We start from the raw sequence: 18,574 nt of genomic DNA, 5'->3' as shown, positions 1-18,574 counted from the left end.
AAACCTCTCTCTCCCATGAACTCTAAAAAAAATCCAAGAACCAGCTGGTCCAAAAGAACTGGTTGAACATCTACTTTATGGTCAGAGGCGGCTTCTCGGAATTATGAGCTATCGTGGTTGCATCGATAAATACTAATCGGGTACCACCACCTCTCCCAATTTTAAAAATTGAAATGATGTGTGCGTGTGTTGGCCAATCGGTAAGGATGTCTCAGGCCAAAGGTTTTGGGTTCGAGTCCCCTGTGGCGCGGCATGTTTTCTTTATTTAATATTGTAAGTTCATCAAAAAAATAAATAAAAAAAATTGAAATGACCAATGAGAGCTATTGATGTCTACTTTAGTATTGATTAAGACAATTTTTAGAGGTTTATTTGAAAGGGTATGGGTCCATGGCCTATAATTTCCCTGTATACATTTTCATAGTAGGTGTAGCAATCTCACTCTTTTCACTCTGTTTTCCACATTTCGTTTATTTTCCCCAATCAGAATTCCAATTATGTAAACATGATTTCATAAATTTCTTCGGAGTCTCTCCCATGCCTTATTGCAAGTTGCCGATAAAACATTAAAAAACAGAGACATAATAATTGAGCAAAAAGCAGAAAAAAAAATAAGCCGCCAGCTCTCACAAGTGGGTGTTTGGATAGGCTTTTTTGTTTAAAACAAATATTGATTAGTGATTACTATCAAAGAAGATCGCATTAATCTCTATAATTAGTTAAATTGCACACTGATATTTGATTGATATATACCAATCACATTCGGCTCTAGAGCGAGAGAAAAAAGAAAAAAAATGGAGCTTCATAATCCGATGGCTCTGTTTGTGCTGCTAATGCTATGGTTTTTCTTGGTTCATGCAGCTTCAGCCCAGAAAAGATCCACATACATTGTGCACATGGATAAACCCTCCATGCCCAAGGCATTCTCTACTCACCATTTCTGGTATTCTTCCATTCTCAAGTCTGTTAGCATCAACTCCGATCCAAAGCTTCTCTACGTTTACGACAACGCTTTCCATGGATTCAGCGTGTCCTTGTCCAAAGATGAAGTGGAATCACTAAAGAAGTCCCCAGGATTCGTGTCGGCTTACGCCGACGCTGTCGTGACGCCGGACACTACCCACACTCCCGACTTCCTCTCCCTCAACACAGCTTCTGGGCTATGGCCGGCGTCTGAGTACGGCAAGGATGTTATCATCGGAATGATCGACACCGGAATCTGGCCGGAGAGCCCAAGCTTCAAGGACCACGGTATGACTGCGGTCCCCGCGAGGTGGAAGGGAAGTTGCCGCGGCGGTGAAGAATTCAATTCATCGCTATGCAACAAGAAAATCATCGGAGCCAGATACTTTAATGAAGGCCAGAGAGCAGGGGACTCCACTACTCCAGTGCCCAACACTGCAAGGGACGACGATGGTCACGGCAGCCACGTCTCCTCCATTGCCGCCGGAAACTTCGTGGACGGCGTTTCCTTCTTCGGCTACGCCCCTGGGACTGCGAGAGGGGTGGCCCCGCGCGCTAGGCTGGCCGTCTACAAGGCCCTCTGGGGCGGCGGCGGCGTCTCGTCTGATATACTAGCGGCGATAGATCAGGCTGTGGCTGATGGGGTCGATATACTCTCGATTTCTGTGGGTGTTCAACAAATTAATCTGTATGAGAGCCCTCTCTCAATAGCTAGCTTCGGAGCCAGGGAGAAAGGAATCGTAGTGTGTATGTCAGCCGGAAATCGCGGGCCGAGTGTTAGGACGATACGATCAGGAATCCCCTGGGCTGTGATCGTCGCAGCAGGGACCGTTGATCGCTGGTTCGCCGGGAATCTAAGTCTTGGCAACGGGAAGACCATCATCGGCTGGACCACATTTCCGGCTACAGCCATAGTCAGAAACTTGCCGCTCGTGTATAACCAGAGCTTATCCGGTTGCACCGCAACCGAACTGGGGGAAGCCCCGGAAAACAGCATCATCGTCTGCAACACCACCATCGGAAACACGGATTTCGACACAGTGATGGGAGGCCTGTCGAACTCCAACGTCAAAGCAGCAATAGTCATAGCTGAAGACACCTCCATATTCCGATTCAACACGTTCCCTTACCCCGGTGTTGTGATCACCGCGGCGCAAGCACAACAAGTGGCGGATTACGCATTGAGCAGCGCAGCCCCAACAGCGAGCATCAATTTCCATGAAACGATTCTCGGGAAGGAGCCGAGAGCTGCCCCGGCTCTCTCAGACGACTCATCGAGAGGTCCGGGACGAAGCTACGAGGGCATCTTGAAGCCCGACTTGATGGCGCCGGGAGTGTTGATCTTAGCAGCCTTCCATCCTCAGCTCACAGCGGCGAGAATCGGCAGAAACATCGACCTCGCCAGCGACTACAATCTGCTGTCAGGCACATCAATGGCGTGCCCTCATATCTCCGGAACCGCGGCGCTTCTCAAAGCCGCGCACCCTGATTGGAGCCCCGCTGCGATCCAGTCCGCGATGATGACCACTGCTGATCCTCTTGATAACACCAACGCACCCATCAGGGAACAGGATGGTTCAGTCGCCTCGCCACTTGGCATCGGGTCAGGTCATGTTGATCCGAACCGGGCGCTCCACCCGGGCCTTGTCTATGATGCTTCCGTGCAAGACTTGGTGAACCTGGTGTGCTCCATGAACTTCACTCGCAACCAGACTCAAACCATCATAAGGTCGAGCTACAATTGCTCCAATCCATCCTCTGACCTCAATTATCCGTCGTTTGTGGCTCTGATTCGTGCTGCGGAAATCGGGAGGACGTTAACTCGAAGGTTCCAAAGAATTGTGACGAATGTAGAGGACGGCGCGGCCACGTATAAGGTTATGGTGGAAGCGCCGATAAACACCACAGCCGTAGTTCGGCCTCAAACTTTGGTGTTCCGCAAGAAATACGAGAAGCTGAGCTATTCTCTCACACTTCGATATAAGGCTGATATAGAGATTCAACACAAAGAAGGTGCTGTAATTTGGATCGACCAAACCGGTAAGTACCGAGTGAGAAGCCCGATTATGGTCTCTGCTGCAGCCGACAATTTCGAGTGATTTTCGTCATAATAATTACAAGTCCGATTATGGTCTTTGTTGATCAATAATGACGCTGCTATAAAGTCGAGTTGCAGCTAAAAATATTCAATTGCGCTTTGACTATTATACGATTTCCTCAAATACCCAACATTTATAGTTTAATTTCATCAAATCTTCCTAGAAAAGAAAGCTTCGCATCAAATCTTCGTATGCACGGGAAATTGAAATCATTCGATGGAGTTTAGTTAATGTTTTCTCATATAGTAATAGGAGGTTGAATCTCGAAATCCCCTAAAAAGATATTTTAACATTTTATTGGTAATATATTAGTTATAATGGATTTGTATATATTATCTTGATTTAGCTTAACAAATCTAGACGCAATTAATTGAATTTGGGTCTTTATGAGACTGTGGCTGTCTTTTGCTTTGAAAAGTCTACTTGGGAGGTAAGAGTACGTCCTCGCCTTCAATTTGCTTTTGCAACGGTGTCGGAATTTTAGATCTAGAGCTCAACGGATAATGAATTACTCTCTCCGTTCCACTTATTTTGACATATTTTTTTTTTTAATTTATCTCATTTATAACGATCTTTAAGTATGTGGTTCATAACTTCTCTATATATATAAAATAAGTGGTCTCTATCACTTTACACTCTTAACACTTTATTTTTAATTTTCATGCCCAAAGCAAATGTGCCAAGATAAGTGGGACGGAGGAATTATATTTTATATATATATATATATATATAGAGTATATTTTTCAAACTTTTTAGTTAGTACTCTTTGATATTTTTTGTCCTTCTTGTTCGAATCATTGCACGTGCAGTGGAAAATTGCAAGATTTGTTTTGTAACTTGGGAGTGGTAGTAAATCTATCCATTTTGTTTATCTCCGGGCAATTTTTGATTTCATATTTGTTGATTTTGTGCAGTTTGAGGATGAACTGCATCGAATTTTCAATAATATGGTGCTGCTTTTCATATGTAGTACAAATAATTCTTATAAAGTCAAAACAATACAAATTTTATATATAAATTTTGTATATATAAAATATTTTAATATGAAGTTCTGAAATTGGTAAAATTGTCAAATCGATGATGAACTATGACTCATTTTCTAATTTCAATACCATTTTCAGAAGTTGTTGATAACTAAATTGCATTTATTTGTTTTATAACTACAACTCAGCAGTGAGTTTGGCATCTGGGGTTGTGGCTTTTTCGGTCATTTGACCTCTCATTTTTGCCAATTCTTGAGGGAAAGATTAACTTTATGATGGGTAGTAATTTGATGGTTGAATTAAACGCGAAAAGCAACTAATGAAGGAGATTTTCGACATACAAGTTGAGTTCAACATGCAATCTTGTTTTCAGGCCTTTTCTTACCAAAATAGAACGCGATTCGTGCAACTAAATTATGGGTTTTGATATTCTTGAAAAGATGAATGTTTTGAGGTATGATTCATTGATTTTGGTTGCACATCGATGAAGAATTTCATCAGAAAATATGATTTTGTGATTGATTTAAATTTCAATTGTAAAAGAATATAAAATGTATAAATTTTTTTTAGAAGTGATGTTAAAGTTGCAAAATGCGTCATACTTGGTTATTTATTTTACATATTTCCATTTGAAATTAAACATAACACTTTATAATCATTGCAATATTATCAATGCACGAGGTCTAAAACAATGGTTCTCAGGCACATTCAAACAATGATCATCCTTTCTGAAAAATTTAAAATCCGCTCTCCAATATTTCACTTTGATTTTCGTGAAACATGAGAATAATGAACAAAATCAATAAATTATACGAACACACCGTTATAATTGATGAACAAACGTATTTATTTAATATGTTGAAAATTTTGATACCTTCAAGATTCGAACCCAATATCAAAATGTTTATTCATAAAAATTATTGACTTGTTCAGCAAAATGAAATGACTTATTCACAACTGTTCAGACGAATTCTCATTTCTCATGCTATTTGTGAATTCTCAATTCATCATTTTTTATAGAGGTCTAAAAAGATAACAAGCTTAGTTTGTACTCCCTCCATCCCGTGAATCTTGAGACAATTCTTTTCGGCACAAAAATTAAGAAAATAATATTTAGTGTGTTAAGTGTGGTAGGTGAAAAAGTTAAAAGGTAAATAAAGAGAAATTTTTTTGCCATATAAAAAAATGACTCAAGATTCGTGGAACGGTCGAAAAAGAAAAGTGATTCAAGATTCGTGGGACGAAGGGAGTACAATAATAAATCACGAGTGAGAGAATTGGAAGAGGGGCTAGGTTTGGATCTGAGGCCGCTCGATTGCTATTTGGGTCGGGCTAGCTCTTTACCCTAATAATTACGGACACCCTGAATTTACGTGAACTACTTATTTTTCTATCTAAGGGTGTAATCGATACGGTTCCAGTAAACCGATTCAGTTAGCTCTTAAATAAGTAACCGAAAATCGAATCGATTTTTGATCCGGTTAACTAATTCGCTGTGCATGCAGAGTTGAATTTTTCAAAAAATTTGACTTGAAATGGGTAATAGAGGATTCGAACCCTAGTCTTTTGGAAAAAAAGTTAAGGTCTTATCCAATACACCAACTTATGTTATATATTTATTTAGAACAAAAAATAATTTTATAGAAACTTGTAACTTTATAGTATAAAAAAAAGAAGATTATATTTTTCTTTGTGTACTGATTTTCCTATTCAATATTGACCATTAAGATTATATATATATATATATATATATATATATACACATAACTTTAGACCTAGTGAGTATTTAAGCAATTAACTTTTTCAATGATATAGAACCTCTTCTTCTTTCTTAATCAATTAACTTTTTCAATGATACTCATTTAAGCAATTATATACTTATATGTTTTAACATGCAGTATGCTCCAGTTATTTTGCCTAATTTAAAAGACTAACCTTGATTCCTTGAAACTATATTAGTTTCGCATTTAGATCAAAGAAATAGTGTTCTTTAAGGAGAACAACTGTAACTCCAAAAATAAGCATTCTGCTTAGCCAAAAAATAAACTCAATTCCAAAGATTTCATCTTTATGTAACCATTAAATTTATCAATTCCAAAAAATAAACTCAAAATCAGAATCTACAATCTACAAGCCAAGATCACAATCGGACCAGCTCAACTAGAGCATCTGCATCAACTACAAGATATATCATATTGTGAAGAAGGTTTCATGTTTATTTGTTCATCACATGCCTTTGGCCGTTTTAAAAATCTCGTTCTTGCTTGGATAAAGGATTTAACAAGAAAAAGAAGTCAGTGAAGAGTATGATGTAGTGGTAGAGTGATTAATGTTTGAAATCAAGAATCACGTTATTTTTAAAATTTATTTATCCAAAAAAATTAGTGAAGATGATTTACTTCATCATAATTAAATGTTAATTATAATTAATAAATTTTTATGTACTACTCCCTCCGTCCCACTCCAATAGGCTCAGTTTCCTTTTTGGGTTGTCCCACTCCAATAGGCTCAGTTTCCTTTTTAGGTAAAAAAATTGTACTTAATTGGTGTGGACCACACCACTTTACTACCACTTTTCTACTAAAAAGTAAGTTTTTTTAATCTCCGTGCCCAAATGAAGTGAGCCTATTGGAATGGGACGGAGGGAGTAGAAAAGAGAGAGATTTTCTTAGTGTCACAGATGAAAAATGTACATTATTTCTTCATGAAAAACAAAGAACTAACCATATGAAAGCATTTTCTCCCAAAAAATCCTGTTAAAAGAGAATGATATGAACAAACACTATTTGACTAGACGAGCCATGAACTAATATGAACCAAAAGCAACAATACACAGAATTGAAACCCCTCAAAGGACAAAAGAAAATTGAATTATCAGACCAAGTTCAATAGCGACAAGATCTATTCGTAAAACACATTTAATCAATTTTCGATTACAGATAACAGGTTCTGATAACTGCACCGACATTAATAGCTTGATAGCCACTTGCGAAGAAGATAAGTTATTATAATCGAGAATCAAAGGAAAGACAAGTCAGAAGTCGACAAATGTCGATGCCTTAAAAGCAATGCAACATCCAAAAGCAAAATAGCACTCTGTATAATTGATGGGTCCTTCAAATTCAGATTTGAGCCGATCAAAGAAAATGGAGCTTCCAAATGCAGTTGTTCTACTTGTCATCTCACTGTTTCTTTTTGTTCATCATGTTTCATCAGAAAGATCCACTTATATTATCCACATGGACAAATCCTCCATGCCTAAAGCATTTTCCACTCACCATTTTTGGTATTCTTCCCTTCTTAAATCATCAAAATCAGTGGCTCAAACTTCAGTTAACGCTGACAAATCCGAGCCCAAGCTCATCTACTCCTACGACAATGCCTTGCATGGATTCAGCGCAGTGATGTCCAAAGACGAAGTGGAAGCCTTAAAGACATCAGCTGGCTTCATTTCCGCCTACGCGGATGATATCGTCATTCCTGACACCACACACTCCTCCAAATTCCTTGGCCTCACCAGTGCTGCAGGGCTTTGGCCGGCATCCAGTTATGGCAAAGACGTCATAATCGGCGTAGTAGACTCTGGCATCTGGCCGGAGAGTCCGAGCTTCAGGGACGACGGAATGACTGAGATCCCTGCTAGGTGGAAGGGGATTTGCGACGGCGGTGAAGATTTCAATTCATCATTGTGTAACAAGAAAATCATTGGAGCCAGATACTTCAACAAAGGAGTTATAGCATCAGATCCCGTCAGGGGGATAAAAAATTCAGCAAGGGACGATGATGGGCATGGCACCCATGTGGCGTCCATTGCTGCCGGAAACATTGTGGATGGAGTTTCCTTCTTCGGCTACGCGCCTGGAACTGCGAGGGGAGTGGCTCCGCGAGCTAGGCTGGCCGTGTACAAGGTCCTCTTTGCCGGAGCCCTAACATCAGATTTGCTGGCGGGAATCGATCAGGCCGTGGCTGACAAAGTCGATATAATCTCCGTTTCTATAAGTAGTCGCGAGACTAACCTTTATGAGAATCCTATTGCCATAGCGAGTTTTGGTGCGAGGGAGAAGGGAATAGTGGTTTGTCTGTCGGCTGGGAATCGCGGGACGCGAGGTGTTAGGTCATTGTTTTCAGGAATCCCATGGGCTGTGGTCGTCGCATCAGGGACCGTTGATCGCTGGTTCGCGGGGACTTTAACTCTCGGCAACGGAAAAACCATTACAGGATGGACCACATTTCCGGCGAGAGCCTCTCTCAGGAACTTGCAACTCGTCTACAACCACACCTCATCTGCTTGCAACTCACCCGAATTCTTAGCAGAAGCCCCTTCTAACTCCATTTTCATATGCAATTTGAATACCGGTAATGCAGATCTTGATACGGTGATGCTCTACCAACCTGATTCTGATATCCGAGCAAGTATCGTCATCATTGAAGCTGCCCAGAATTATCGATTCACTTCATTTCCCGAACCGGAATTGTAATCCGCCCTACAGAAGGGGAAGATGTGATCAATTACGCATCAACTAGTGCTTCCCCAACAGCGAGCATAGATTTCCAGCAAACGATTTTAGGCAGAGGGCCGAGAGCTGCACCAGCCCTATCAGATGACTCATCCAGAGGCCCTGGACTAACTTATGAGGGTATCTTGAAGCCTGACATAATGGCACCCGGGGTGTTGATCTTAGCAGCCTTCCATCCTCTGCTGCCGGCGACCAGAATCAGCAGAAACATCGACCTCGCCAGCGACTACAATCTGCTGTCGGGCACATCAATGGCATGCCCTCATGTCTCTGGAATTGCGGCGCTTCTCAAAGCTGCGCACCCTGATTGGAGCCCCGCAGCCATTCAATCCGCGATGATGACAACAGCTAATCCTCTCGATAGCAACAATCAGCCCATCAGGGACCTCGACAATATAGTTGCCTCACCACTAGGCATCGGGTCGGGTCTAGTTGATCCAAATCGGGCGCTCGATCCGGGCCTTGTTTATGATGCTTCCCTACAAGACTTGGTGAATCTTGTGTGCTCCATGAACTTCACTCGCAATCAAACCGAAACAATCATACGGTCAAGCTACAATTGCTCGAAACCATCCTCTGATCTCAATTATCCATCGTTCGTGGCTCTTATTCACGCTGCAGAGATTGGAAGGACGTTAACACGCAGATTTCGGAGAAGAGTGGCGAATGTGGGGAATGGTGCAGCCACCTATACGGTTACGGTGGAAGTACCGGTGAACACCACAGCCATAGTTGAGCCTCAAACTTTAGTGTTTCGCAAGAAAAACGAGACAAAAAGGTATTCCCTTACAATTCGGTATAAGGCTGATATAGAGATTCAACATAGAGTAGGTGCAGTCATTTGGATCGACCAAACCGGCAAGTATCGAGTGAGAAGTCCCATAATGGTCTCTGCTGCAGCTGACAATTTCGAGTAGTTTCCATCGTCATCAACGAGACCTGGTCCTGTAACTGTGGAAGCCTCAGGATTTACTGGCTTTTTGGAATTAATACTGTTGTCAAAATTGCCTAGCGTGAGCCTAATCAGACGCTCATAGTCTTACTTATTTTGGTGTAATTTCTCGAGATATAATGATATGGAAGTTAGTTAATAAATAACACATCTTCTCTCTCTAAATAAAATCAAATAAATTGCCTATGCTAATAACAAGTGGATGTGCTTTGAGTATTATGTAGTTATAATTTGTTTTTTTTAGTTATTTTTGGGAGATATTATAATGAATTACCACAGGAAAGTGGTAAGGTTTGGTGGTTTTGACTGAAACCAGAATATGAGATCTCTGAATCAATTGCATGAGTTTGGCATAACGAATTAAAATCTGCTTAAAATATTTAATTTTTTCTAGCAATATGCTGGGTTATGGTTATGGATTTCCTTACTTGTCTGTTAGAGCTTTAATATTCTTTGATTAATAAGGCTTTCTTGTTCCTAAATGTGATGACAAGTCGAGAATTGGGATGAGATTTGAAGAAGGGTTCAAATGGCTGCTACCGGGGAAGGTCCATCTAGTTGTGATGAGATTTGGGCTTAGGGGCTCGCTTTCCATTAAGGCCCATTGTCCGCTATTACGTAAGGGTTAGGCTAAGATAAAAGTTTGTTTTAAAATATAAATTAAGAACTATTATCAATTCTTAGATCATTTAAATTTACAGGAGATTCATCATTTTGTTAAATGAGTTCATCACTTTTCACAACAAATTTATTATAATTTTTATGGTTCGTAGTTCTTATTTTCAAATGGATTTGTAGCCTACCCACTCATATAGAAATTAGTTATCATGAGAACTATATTTTTCGTGAGATTATGAGAAGACTATATATACTGAATGTACAGTCACTACATTCAGTGTGAAATTTACTGCCCTTAAAGAAAATTCTAACTCATGACATTCGAACTCAATTTTATATTCAGTCATCAAGGCGATGCATCTTCGCAATTGAATGCTCGAAAATATTTCTCCATTTACGTCATAATTAATTAAGGTCTCATTTTACTCTTTCCTATTAATATATCCCATGCGACCAATATCATCTCTAAATATCCTGAGCCCAAGAGAGTAGAGATTCAGTAGCTCTAATTAAGACTATAAATACAGGTTCACTACTACTTGGACAAAGTAATCTAACCGAATCGCAAAAAATATTTCTAGAAAATGGAAAGAAAAACAAAAGAAAGCGATAAAGAAAATCTTAGGTGACCTCAGAAATGAAATCTTAGGCAAAATAATTTATTTTGGGATATTCTTTGCTCACGTGTGAAGTATATAATATTCTAACCTTATTGAATTAATTCTATTGCGTCACCAAAGAATAAGCATAAATTAAGTGTTTGAAAACTTTACAAGTTAAGTATCAATTAATAGTAACCTGCATGCGATATAGAGGTGGAAATCTGAATTCAAATTACACACTCTGTTTGTTGAGAAGAAGAAAAGAAAGAGACGATGGGTGAGAAGGGAAAGAATGAGGTGATTGAGCTTGATCATTTCTTCCATAAACATCCACTCATTTTGACGGAAAGAAGTGGCAGTGGATACGACAGATGTTATGGCTGCCGGAGGTACATCTTCTCCGGAGAGACGATCTACAGATGCCGCGACTGCAGCAGCCCAACATTACACGAAGAATGCGCAGAAATGCCGCGAGAGATCACGCTCTCCTTGCACCCTCAACACACCCTCGTCCAAAAAGAAGTGTCCTACGTACCCACATGTGCAGTCTGCGAAGAAGGTGTATTTAGGATTGGGTACTACTGCAGTAGCTCATGCAAGTTCCAGATCCACGTCGGGTGCGCACAGAGCATGGATGTGAGGGGTGCAGTTGAGCGCAGCTGCACCCCACACCCCAGCCACCCGCAGCATGAGCTCATGCTGCTGTGGAGGCCGGGCCGGGCTGCCTCCTTGAGGTGCGATGCTTGCAGCGCCATACACCGAGGGAACTCTTATCTGTGCACCGTTTGTCAATACTCTATCAACGAGAGCTGCGCCGCCTTGCCTGCCACCCTCGACCACCGCCTCCACGGCCACCCGCTCTCCCTTGCTTATCGTCTCCCACTAGAATATATCAAGTGGAATTTCAAGTGTGACATCTGTTACAAGGACTTGCTCCCTAAATATTGGGTCTATCATTGTGAGATTTGCAGATACGTTGCCCATATCAACTGCGCCATCAAACCATCTCTCGTCATCACGTAAGATCCGCCTTCTTAATGTTACTACTATTTTAAATTAAACTTAGACATACTTGCACCCGAACTTCGGACCTTGAACCAAATTAGATCCAATCTTTAAAGAATTTTTATAATATCTCAGTCTTTCTATTTGTCACAAATTCGTAGCTTATTTTTGGTTGCACAAGTTTAGAGCCGAAGATTTCAGACATTCATAATAAGTCGATACCTCAAAATTTGTGCCTTCAGATTATCTTTTTTGTTGTGAATTTGGCCGTCAGACGCCTGTCAACTGAATAATATTGAGACAGAAGTTGGCATGACGGAGTGCAAATTTTTCAATGGTTCAAGTTGTCCGACGATGAAATTGGAAACATGGGAGTACTATTAGATAATGCGTTTCAAAAATCCTCCATTAATTTTGAGTTTTGACGTTAGATGAAATTGAACGTTTATATATATCTCAGCTACAAACTCATGCGAAAGTTAATAACATGATTAATTGAATCACTTTAAAGATTAATTGTGTCTAATTTGTTACAAAGTCCAAAATTTGAAATTTCAATTTCAATTTTCTCTTAAATTTAATTGTTTACCATCTCATTAATTTGTTTAACTTAATTTTACTTATTTGAACTATTTTTTCCTAGGAGCAATATTGATGTGGATGTAGTTGATGGAGATGTCATTGCGTTTCCCATAAATGACGCGGTGAAAGAGCTCATTGGACGTTTTGTTACGAAATTAGGAGTAACGGCCATGTCTCATGATAATGAGATCGTCAAAGGCAAATACAAACTCCATAATCCCGACCATCAGTTTCGTTTAATCTCGTCATCACGGCATGAAGAAGAAGAAGAAGAAGAAGAAGAAGAAGAAGAAGAAGAAGAAGAAGAAGAAGAAGAAGAAGAAGAAGATGATGAAGATGACGATGATGATCTTAACTATGGCTTAAAATCAACATTAGTATGTGAGGGGTGCACCGGACCAATTTTAGAGAAGAAACGGAAATCTGGCTCATCGTCAAATAAATACATAAGTTGTGGCGAATGTAAATACTCTCTCCACTTACCTTGCTTCCAATTTCCAACCGAGCTTCCCTCTCATCCACTCCACCAACCAGCTGATCACATTCTAACCCTTCAAACCTGCCCCAAACTCGACTTTGTTTACTGCAGCATCTGTCGTTTCTATACGAATGGGCTCTTCTATGAGTGCAAAATGTGCTACTTCAAAGTAGATATAAAGTGCATTTCTCTGCCCGACACCATAAAACACGCAGCTCACCCACACCATCATCTCAAGCTGCTCACTAAAGAGATAACAAGCGAGAGAAGCTTCTGGCGGCGGGCGTGCAACGCATGTGGTTATGATACATTTGCCGACATCTGCTACAGATGTGAAGGCTGCCAAATCATATTGCATTCTGCGTGTGCGCTGCTGCCTGCACAAGTGAGTAATCCTAGATGGGATAAGCACCCGCTGCCGCTGACGTTCGATGCTAGCGCCAACCATCCCAGTAGCTTCTACTGTGAAGTCTGCGAAGAAGAGATGAATCCCAAGAGGTTGATGTATCACTGCCGAATCTGCGATGTTTCCATCCATCCCAAGTGCTTGCCGACAGCATCAGGCCAGTATCGGAACATCAAGTTTGGGCAGCTGTATGATGTACCCGCACATCACCACCACCCTCTCGCCTATCAACTTCTAACCAAGAAGCTGCGCTGCGACGTCTGCCGCCAAAGGAAGGATTATGGTACACGTGGATTTCAGTGTGCTTCACACAAATGTGACTTCTTCATGTGTTTAGTCCCGTGTGGTAGAAATGAGGAAGATGCCATGCGCATGCATGCCCATTCATTCAGGAAATCTCAGATGTAGACTATTCCATATCTCCACCGCTTGTAATAAAGAATCACCTCGAGCATTGAAATACTTTTTAGGTGCACAGTGGCTGTTTTTCACCCTTTGGGTATGCCAAGGCAATTTAGTTTCTACTTTATTCCTTTTTTTATTTAATAAAGTAGCATTTTCATTAAAAAAGAAAAAGAAAAAGTAATCTAGCCAAATCGCATGAAAATATTTCTAGAAAATGGAAAGAAAAACAAAGAAATCGATAAAGAAAATCTTAGGTGACCTCAAAAACAGAAATCTTAGGCAAAATAATTTATTTTGGGATATTCTTTGTGTTGAGAATAAGATACCAAAGTCAGCAAAAGCAGCAAGTATTAACTCCAAAGGTAGTCAAAAGAAAACTAAGGATCCCTTAATCAAAGGGATCCTTATGACTTTGTATCAGCAATATTGAATATCATCTTCCATCAAACACTATAAATGGGAGAAGTGTATCAGTAGGAAATAACAAGAAATACAATTACAATCTTTAGCTTCTCTTTCTCTATGCATTATGATGATACAATGTTTCAACATGGTATCAGAGCAGGTTTAACCATAGGAACTCAGAAACGAATCATCATTGTTCATAATCCAAAACCAAAACATTCCTAGCCAATTCAAATCAGTTTGTGGAGAAACTCACCGGCGACAGTTTCGATCCCAAATCTCGAGAATCTCCAGCTCAACCAGCTCCAATCTCTCCGATCTCAAAATGAAGATACTTACCGGCGACTGTTTTGAATTCGAGACGAAACCGCACATTGCGATGAGAGAGAAGGCGAAGCCGGCGCTCAACATCGCCATTCCAAAAATGAAGAAAGCTTCCAAAACCAGCGGCAAGCCCAACGCCCCTCAGCTGCGCAAGGACCGCAAGTCAGGCTCGGGCCTGCTCGGCTCCCCTAAGAAAGGCGGCCATGGCGGCAAGTTCACGTGGGCAGGCGACGGCTACTCCACGGTCGAGCTGGGCCGCTCCGACATCCACCTCGCCGGCTCCGCTGTAGAGGATTCCGGCGAGCGGAGGCACTTAAGAGGCGACGGCTCAATTTACCGGAGTATGTTTCATAGGCTCGAGATCGGCAGTATGGACCAATCTGCGATTGACGCGGCTGGAGGAAATTGGGGTGAATTAAAATCAATTGATGGCCGAAAACTCAGCAGCTCGGCGGCTAGCGATGCGGCTGCCGGCGTAGATGGCCGAGGAAGCAACAGACCGGCGGCGAGAGACGCGGCTGCCAGCGTAGATGGCCGAGAGGGCCGAGGAGGCAGCCGATCGGCGGCTGCTAGCGCCGCTGCCGGCGTTGATGGCCAAGGCAGAATCGAGAGAGGAAAGGGAGAGAAGGAGGCGTATGATTTCAGTCAAAGGGAGAAGGAGGCGCATGCATTCAGTCAAAGGGAGGAAACTTTAGGTATAGGGTTTGATGAATATCCATCAAACCCTCCCATTTTCCCTTATCTCAATTGCAGTCCCCTATTTTCCGTAAATTACAAAAGAAACCCCATTTTTTTGAGTCTAGTCCCTCAAGTTTATGGAAATCCCAGAATGAACCCCATGTTATTAAAAACAGCCACACAGTTATGCCCAACTCAATTTTTGACCCTAAACTATGTCAAAATTCGAAAATAACCCCTACTGCATGTCAAGTGTCAAATAAACAAGTCAGTAGAAAAACAAATTGGATTTTTGATTGTGGAGCTACAGACACTATGACTTTTGACAAATCAGATATACTTGAGTCATCAAAATCCTTTAGAACTCATGTACAAACTGCTAATGGAGACTAAACTCAAGTAGAAGGGGCCGGAACTATAGAAATCTCCCCAACCTTGCGATTATCCAATTGTCTATATGTTCTGTCCCTATCTCATAAGTTGTTGTCAATTAGTCATGTCACTAAAGAACTCAATTGTACCATGATAATGCATCCTCACTTCTGTTTACTTCAGGATATCAGGACGGGGGAGATTATTGGGCGTGGCACTGAGCGGGATGGATTGTACTATGTGGATGAGATAGCTCAACAAGGCAAGGTGATGCTGGCTCACGGAACTGCTGACCGGGAAGCCTGGCTTTGGCACCGTCGGTTAGGGCATCCATCCATGGGGTATCTTAAGCTTTTATTTCCTAAATTAATAAAAAATGATGAGAATTTATCTTGTGAAACTTGTGTTTTAGCTAAAAGCCACCGAAAATCTTTTAAGCCTAATGACACACAAGTAAACTCCATATTTTCTCTTGTTCATTCTGATGTTTGGGGTCCTTCACCCGTGGTAGGGGGACAAGGTTTTAAATATTTTCTGTTATTTATTGATGATTGCACTAGGATGACATGGATGTAATACCCCGTATATTTTTATAATATTTTTATTAGTATTTATATATTTGTTAAAGGAATTAAATAGCTTGAGATGCTATTTAATTATTTGAGTATTATTTACTAATGAGTTTATTGGTTTAGTAATTAAGATTTATTACTAAATCAATAGTATGAATAATATGAGAGTATTTAATTTTATTTTCTTGAAAGTGAATAGTTGTTGAGAGATAGCTCTATTAAATTTTTATAATTTTAGATGTTTATCTAAGTGTGTTTTTGGAAGAATCTCTTTTATTTATAAATCAATCTATTATTATTTTATTTAAATTAAAGTTCTTCTAGAATTCCTATATATTAATATTAAAGTGTATATATGTATGTTTTATGCCCAAGTGGGCCGACCATGTAGGGATTAGTGTGCAGTTTGTTTTATTTATTTATTTGCATAAGCCAATTCCTAAAGTGATTTCTACCATTTGATGCGCGGTTCCCAAAAACAAAGTTGATAAGTATATATGTTATTGGGTAGAAGAAATCTATTCATTTTCTTACTCAAACAGTCTACCTTCTTCCCCAAAAAGAAGAACCACCATTTTCTTCTTTCAAGTTAACCTCGTAGAGAAATTTCAAGTGATAGCTCCAATATCTTGAAAGAAAAGGTTAATTTCTTCGATTCTCTGTTTTCCTACAATTCTAGTTTGAAGAAATTTATTCTTTCAATTCTAGGGTTTTCGAAAATTGGAGATTTTATATTAGAGTTGAAGTATGATTCTAATATTGATATATATTATGTTTCTGATGATTCCTAAGCATGATTGTGGTGGTTAATTGCAGTAATTGTTACTTGATTTTTGATTTTACTCAAGTTAGTATAAACCCTAGGCTTGAGTTCGAAAATTTTAGTTATGTTCTTGAATAAATGAGTTTATATATGTGCTCTTGAGCTGGAATTATGATTATATATGAGTATATTATGGGTTTGCACCATAGGGTTTGTGAGATTGATTTTGTTAGTTTAGGGGAAGTTGGGGCTTTTGAGTTGAGAAGGGTTATATGCTATTGTTTGATGGATATAAGTATATTATAGCGATTCTATAAATTATTAAGAGTAGAACAGCTCTATAGTATAAAGAGCAGGGAATTGATAAAGTTTCTATTTCTATGCATCTGGATGAGATTTGTGACTTTAATAATTGAGTTTAAATTGAGATCATCATTGAGACTTTATTTCAAAGAGATTGAGGAGATTGATAAAGATAGTTTATTAAACTAAATATGTATCTTTTCAGTGAGAGTTGACAAACATCTGTGGGCTTATTCATTTTATTTTTTCCTTATTGAGTTAAGAGGATGAGTGGTGTTATTGTATTGATGATATGATGTGAGGAAATGTTAGAATAATAAGTTAACAGGAAACATGAGTTATTGTTATAATATTAGATATATATATTTTACTTACTTATTCTTCTTACGAAATTTTATCTATTTAAAGGTTCCAGCTAGGAACGAGCGTGACACTAGGGTACAAGTGAGTAAAGGAGATACATCAGGTGGGCTTACTAACCCAAGAAACAATGATGCATACTTTACTATATAAAGTTTAAGTGTATGCATTTATTTTTAAATTGTTGACTTGCCAATGTTTAAGATTTGTATGATACCATCTACATAGAAGAACGAATTCGGGTCCTGAGCGAGTCAGGATTTGTGTACACAGAGTGACGGTTAACCTTGAGTTAGCTTGTCGTTACGTTTGGGAAGGAGGCCTACTTCTCAACGTGTTTATTGAGATTAGTAGATATGGTACATACTTATATGAGAACTTAGTCTGCGCAGACACTTTCAAATACTATGTAAAAACAGTTTAGCAAACACAGGTTGCTTCAGAAAATCCCTTGTGTATTGCTTAAAGTGGCAAGTTCAATATATAGCATTATCATGCAGAGTTTTAAATGTTTTCGGCATATGTTCACTGAGTGCTTGTGGTACTCAGCCCTGCATATCTTTTTAAATGTGCAGGTTAAGTTTGGATGAAGATGGAAGTGTGCTGAGCTGGAGCTTTTTGTTTATGTAAATAGTAATAGGCTCAGGATATTGTGTCTTCATACATAATGTCCAATGATGTACTCCGCTGCAACACTTTGTCTCTCTTATCACTTTTGCCGTGTTGTAGAGTGTTTTAAAAACCTTAACCTGTATATGAGCCTGACAAATCTTGGTTATGATGTTTATTTGGTTTAAACTTCTTTTGTTAAAGTTTGATGATGCCGAACCTTGTGAAATTCATTGATCATGTATGTAAGTTGTTAATTATTTATTTGTCTTAGTTTCCTTTCAAGTACTTTCCATCTCTCGTTCTCCACCCTAGTCGTACGATACCTGGTCTAGTTATCTTTCTCCTAGGCCGGGCTGCGACAGTATATTTTTTAAAACACAAATCTGAAGTTTTTGAAAAATTTACTCATTTCCATACTATGGTTCAAACTCAGTTTCAGAAAAACATCCAAACCCTTAGAACTGATAATGGAGGGGAATTTGTTAATAATTCCATGAAAATATTTTGTCAAACAAAAGGGATTATTCATCAAACTACTTGCCCCCACACTCCTGAACAAAACGGAGTTGCCGAAA

General features: G+C 39.7%; 2 protein-coding genes, 1 long non-coding RNA gene and 1 pseudogene across 3 annotated transcripts; all 4 read left to right on the top strand.

The window, feature by feature from the left end:
• The first annotated feature begins 588 nt into the window (after nucleotides 1–588).
• Nucleotides 589–3,185, top strand: LOC130998390 (subtilisin-like protease SBT3). Its single transcript, XM_057923811.1, has one exon. The coding sequence runs from the start codon at nucleotides 795–797 to the stop codon at nucleotides 3,060–3,062; it is 2,268 nt and encodes a 755-aa protein (XP_057779794.1). The 5' UTR covers nucleotides 589–794; the 3' UTR covers nucleotides 3,063–3,185.
• A 3,902-nt stretch (nucleotides 3,186–7,087) lies between these two features.
• LOC130998384 (subtilisin-like protease SBT3) lies at nucleotides 7,088–9,706 on the top strand (annotated as a pseudogene).
• A 1,243-nt stretch (nucleotides 9,707–10,949) lies between these two features.
• LOC130998380 (uncharacterized) lies at nucleotides 10,950–13,693 on the top strand. Its single transcript, XM_057923799.1, has 2 exons — nucleotides 10,950–11,753; nucleotides 12,383–13,693. The coding sequence occupies exons 1-2, from the start codon at nucleotides 11,008–11,010 to the stop codon at nucleotides 13,611–13,613; spliced, it is 1,977 nt and encodes a 658-aa protein (XP_057779782.1). The 5' UTR covers nucleotides 10,950–11,007; the 3' UTR covers nucleotides 13,614–13,693.
• Nucleotides 13,694–16,365: 2,672 nt separating this feature from the next.
• On the top strand, nucleotides 16,366–18,260 carry LOC130998374 (uncharacterized). The gene is made up of 3 exons (XR_009093279.1): nucleotides 16,366–16,602; nucleotides 17,436–17,493; nucleotides 17,963–18,260. It is a non-coding gene; the product is annotated as an uncharacterized LOC130998374 (long non-coding RNA).
• The last annotated feature ends 314 nt before the right edge of the window (nucleotides 18,261–18,574 follow it).

Source organism: Salvia miltiorrhiza, chromosome 1 (genome assembly GCF_028751815.1).
Source record: "Salvia miltiorrhiza cultivar Shanhuang (shh) chromosome 1, IMPLAD_Smil_shh, whole genome shotgun sequence".
NCBI classification, from domain to species: domain Eukaryota; kingdom Viridiplantae; phylum Streptophyta; class Magnoliopsida; order Lamiales; family Lamiaceae; genus Salvia; species Salvia miltiorrhiza.
The sequence above is the reverse complement of the archived record's forward strand: the minus strand, read 5'-3'. Positions and strand labels throughout refer to the sequence as shown.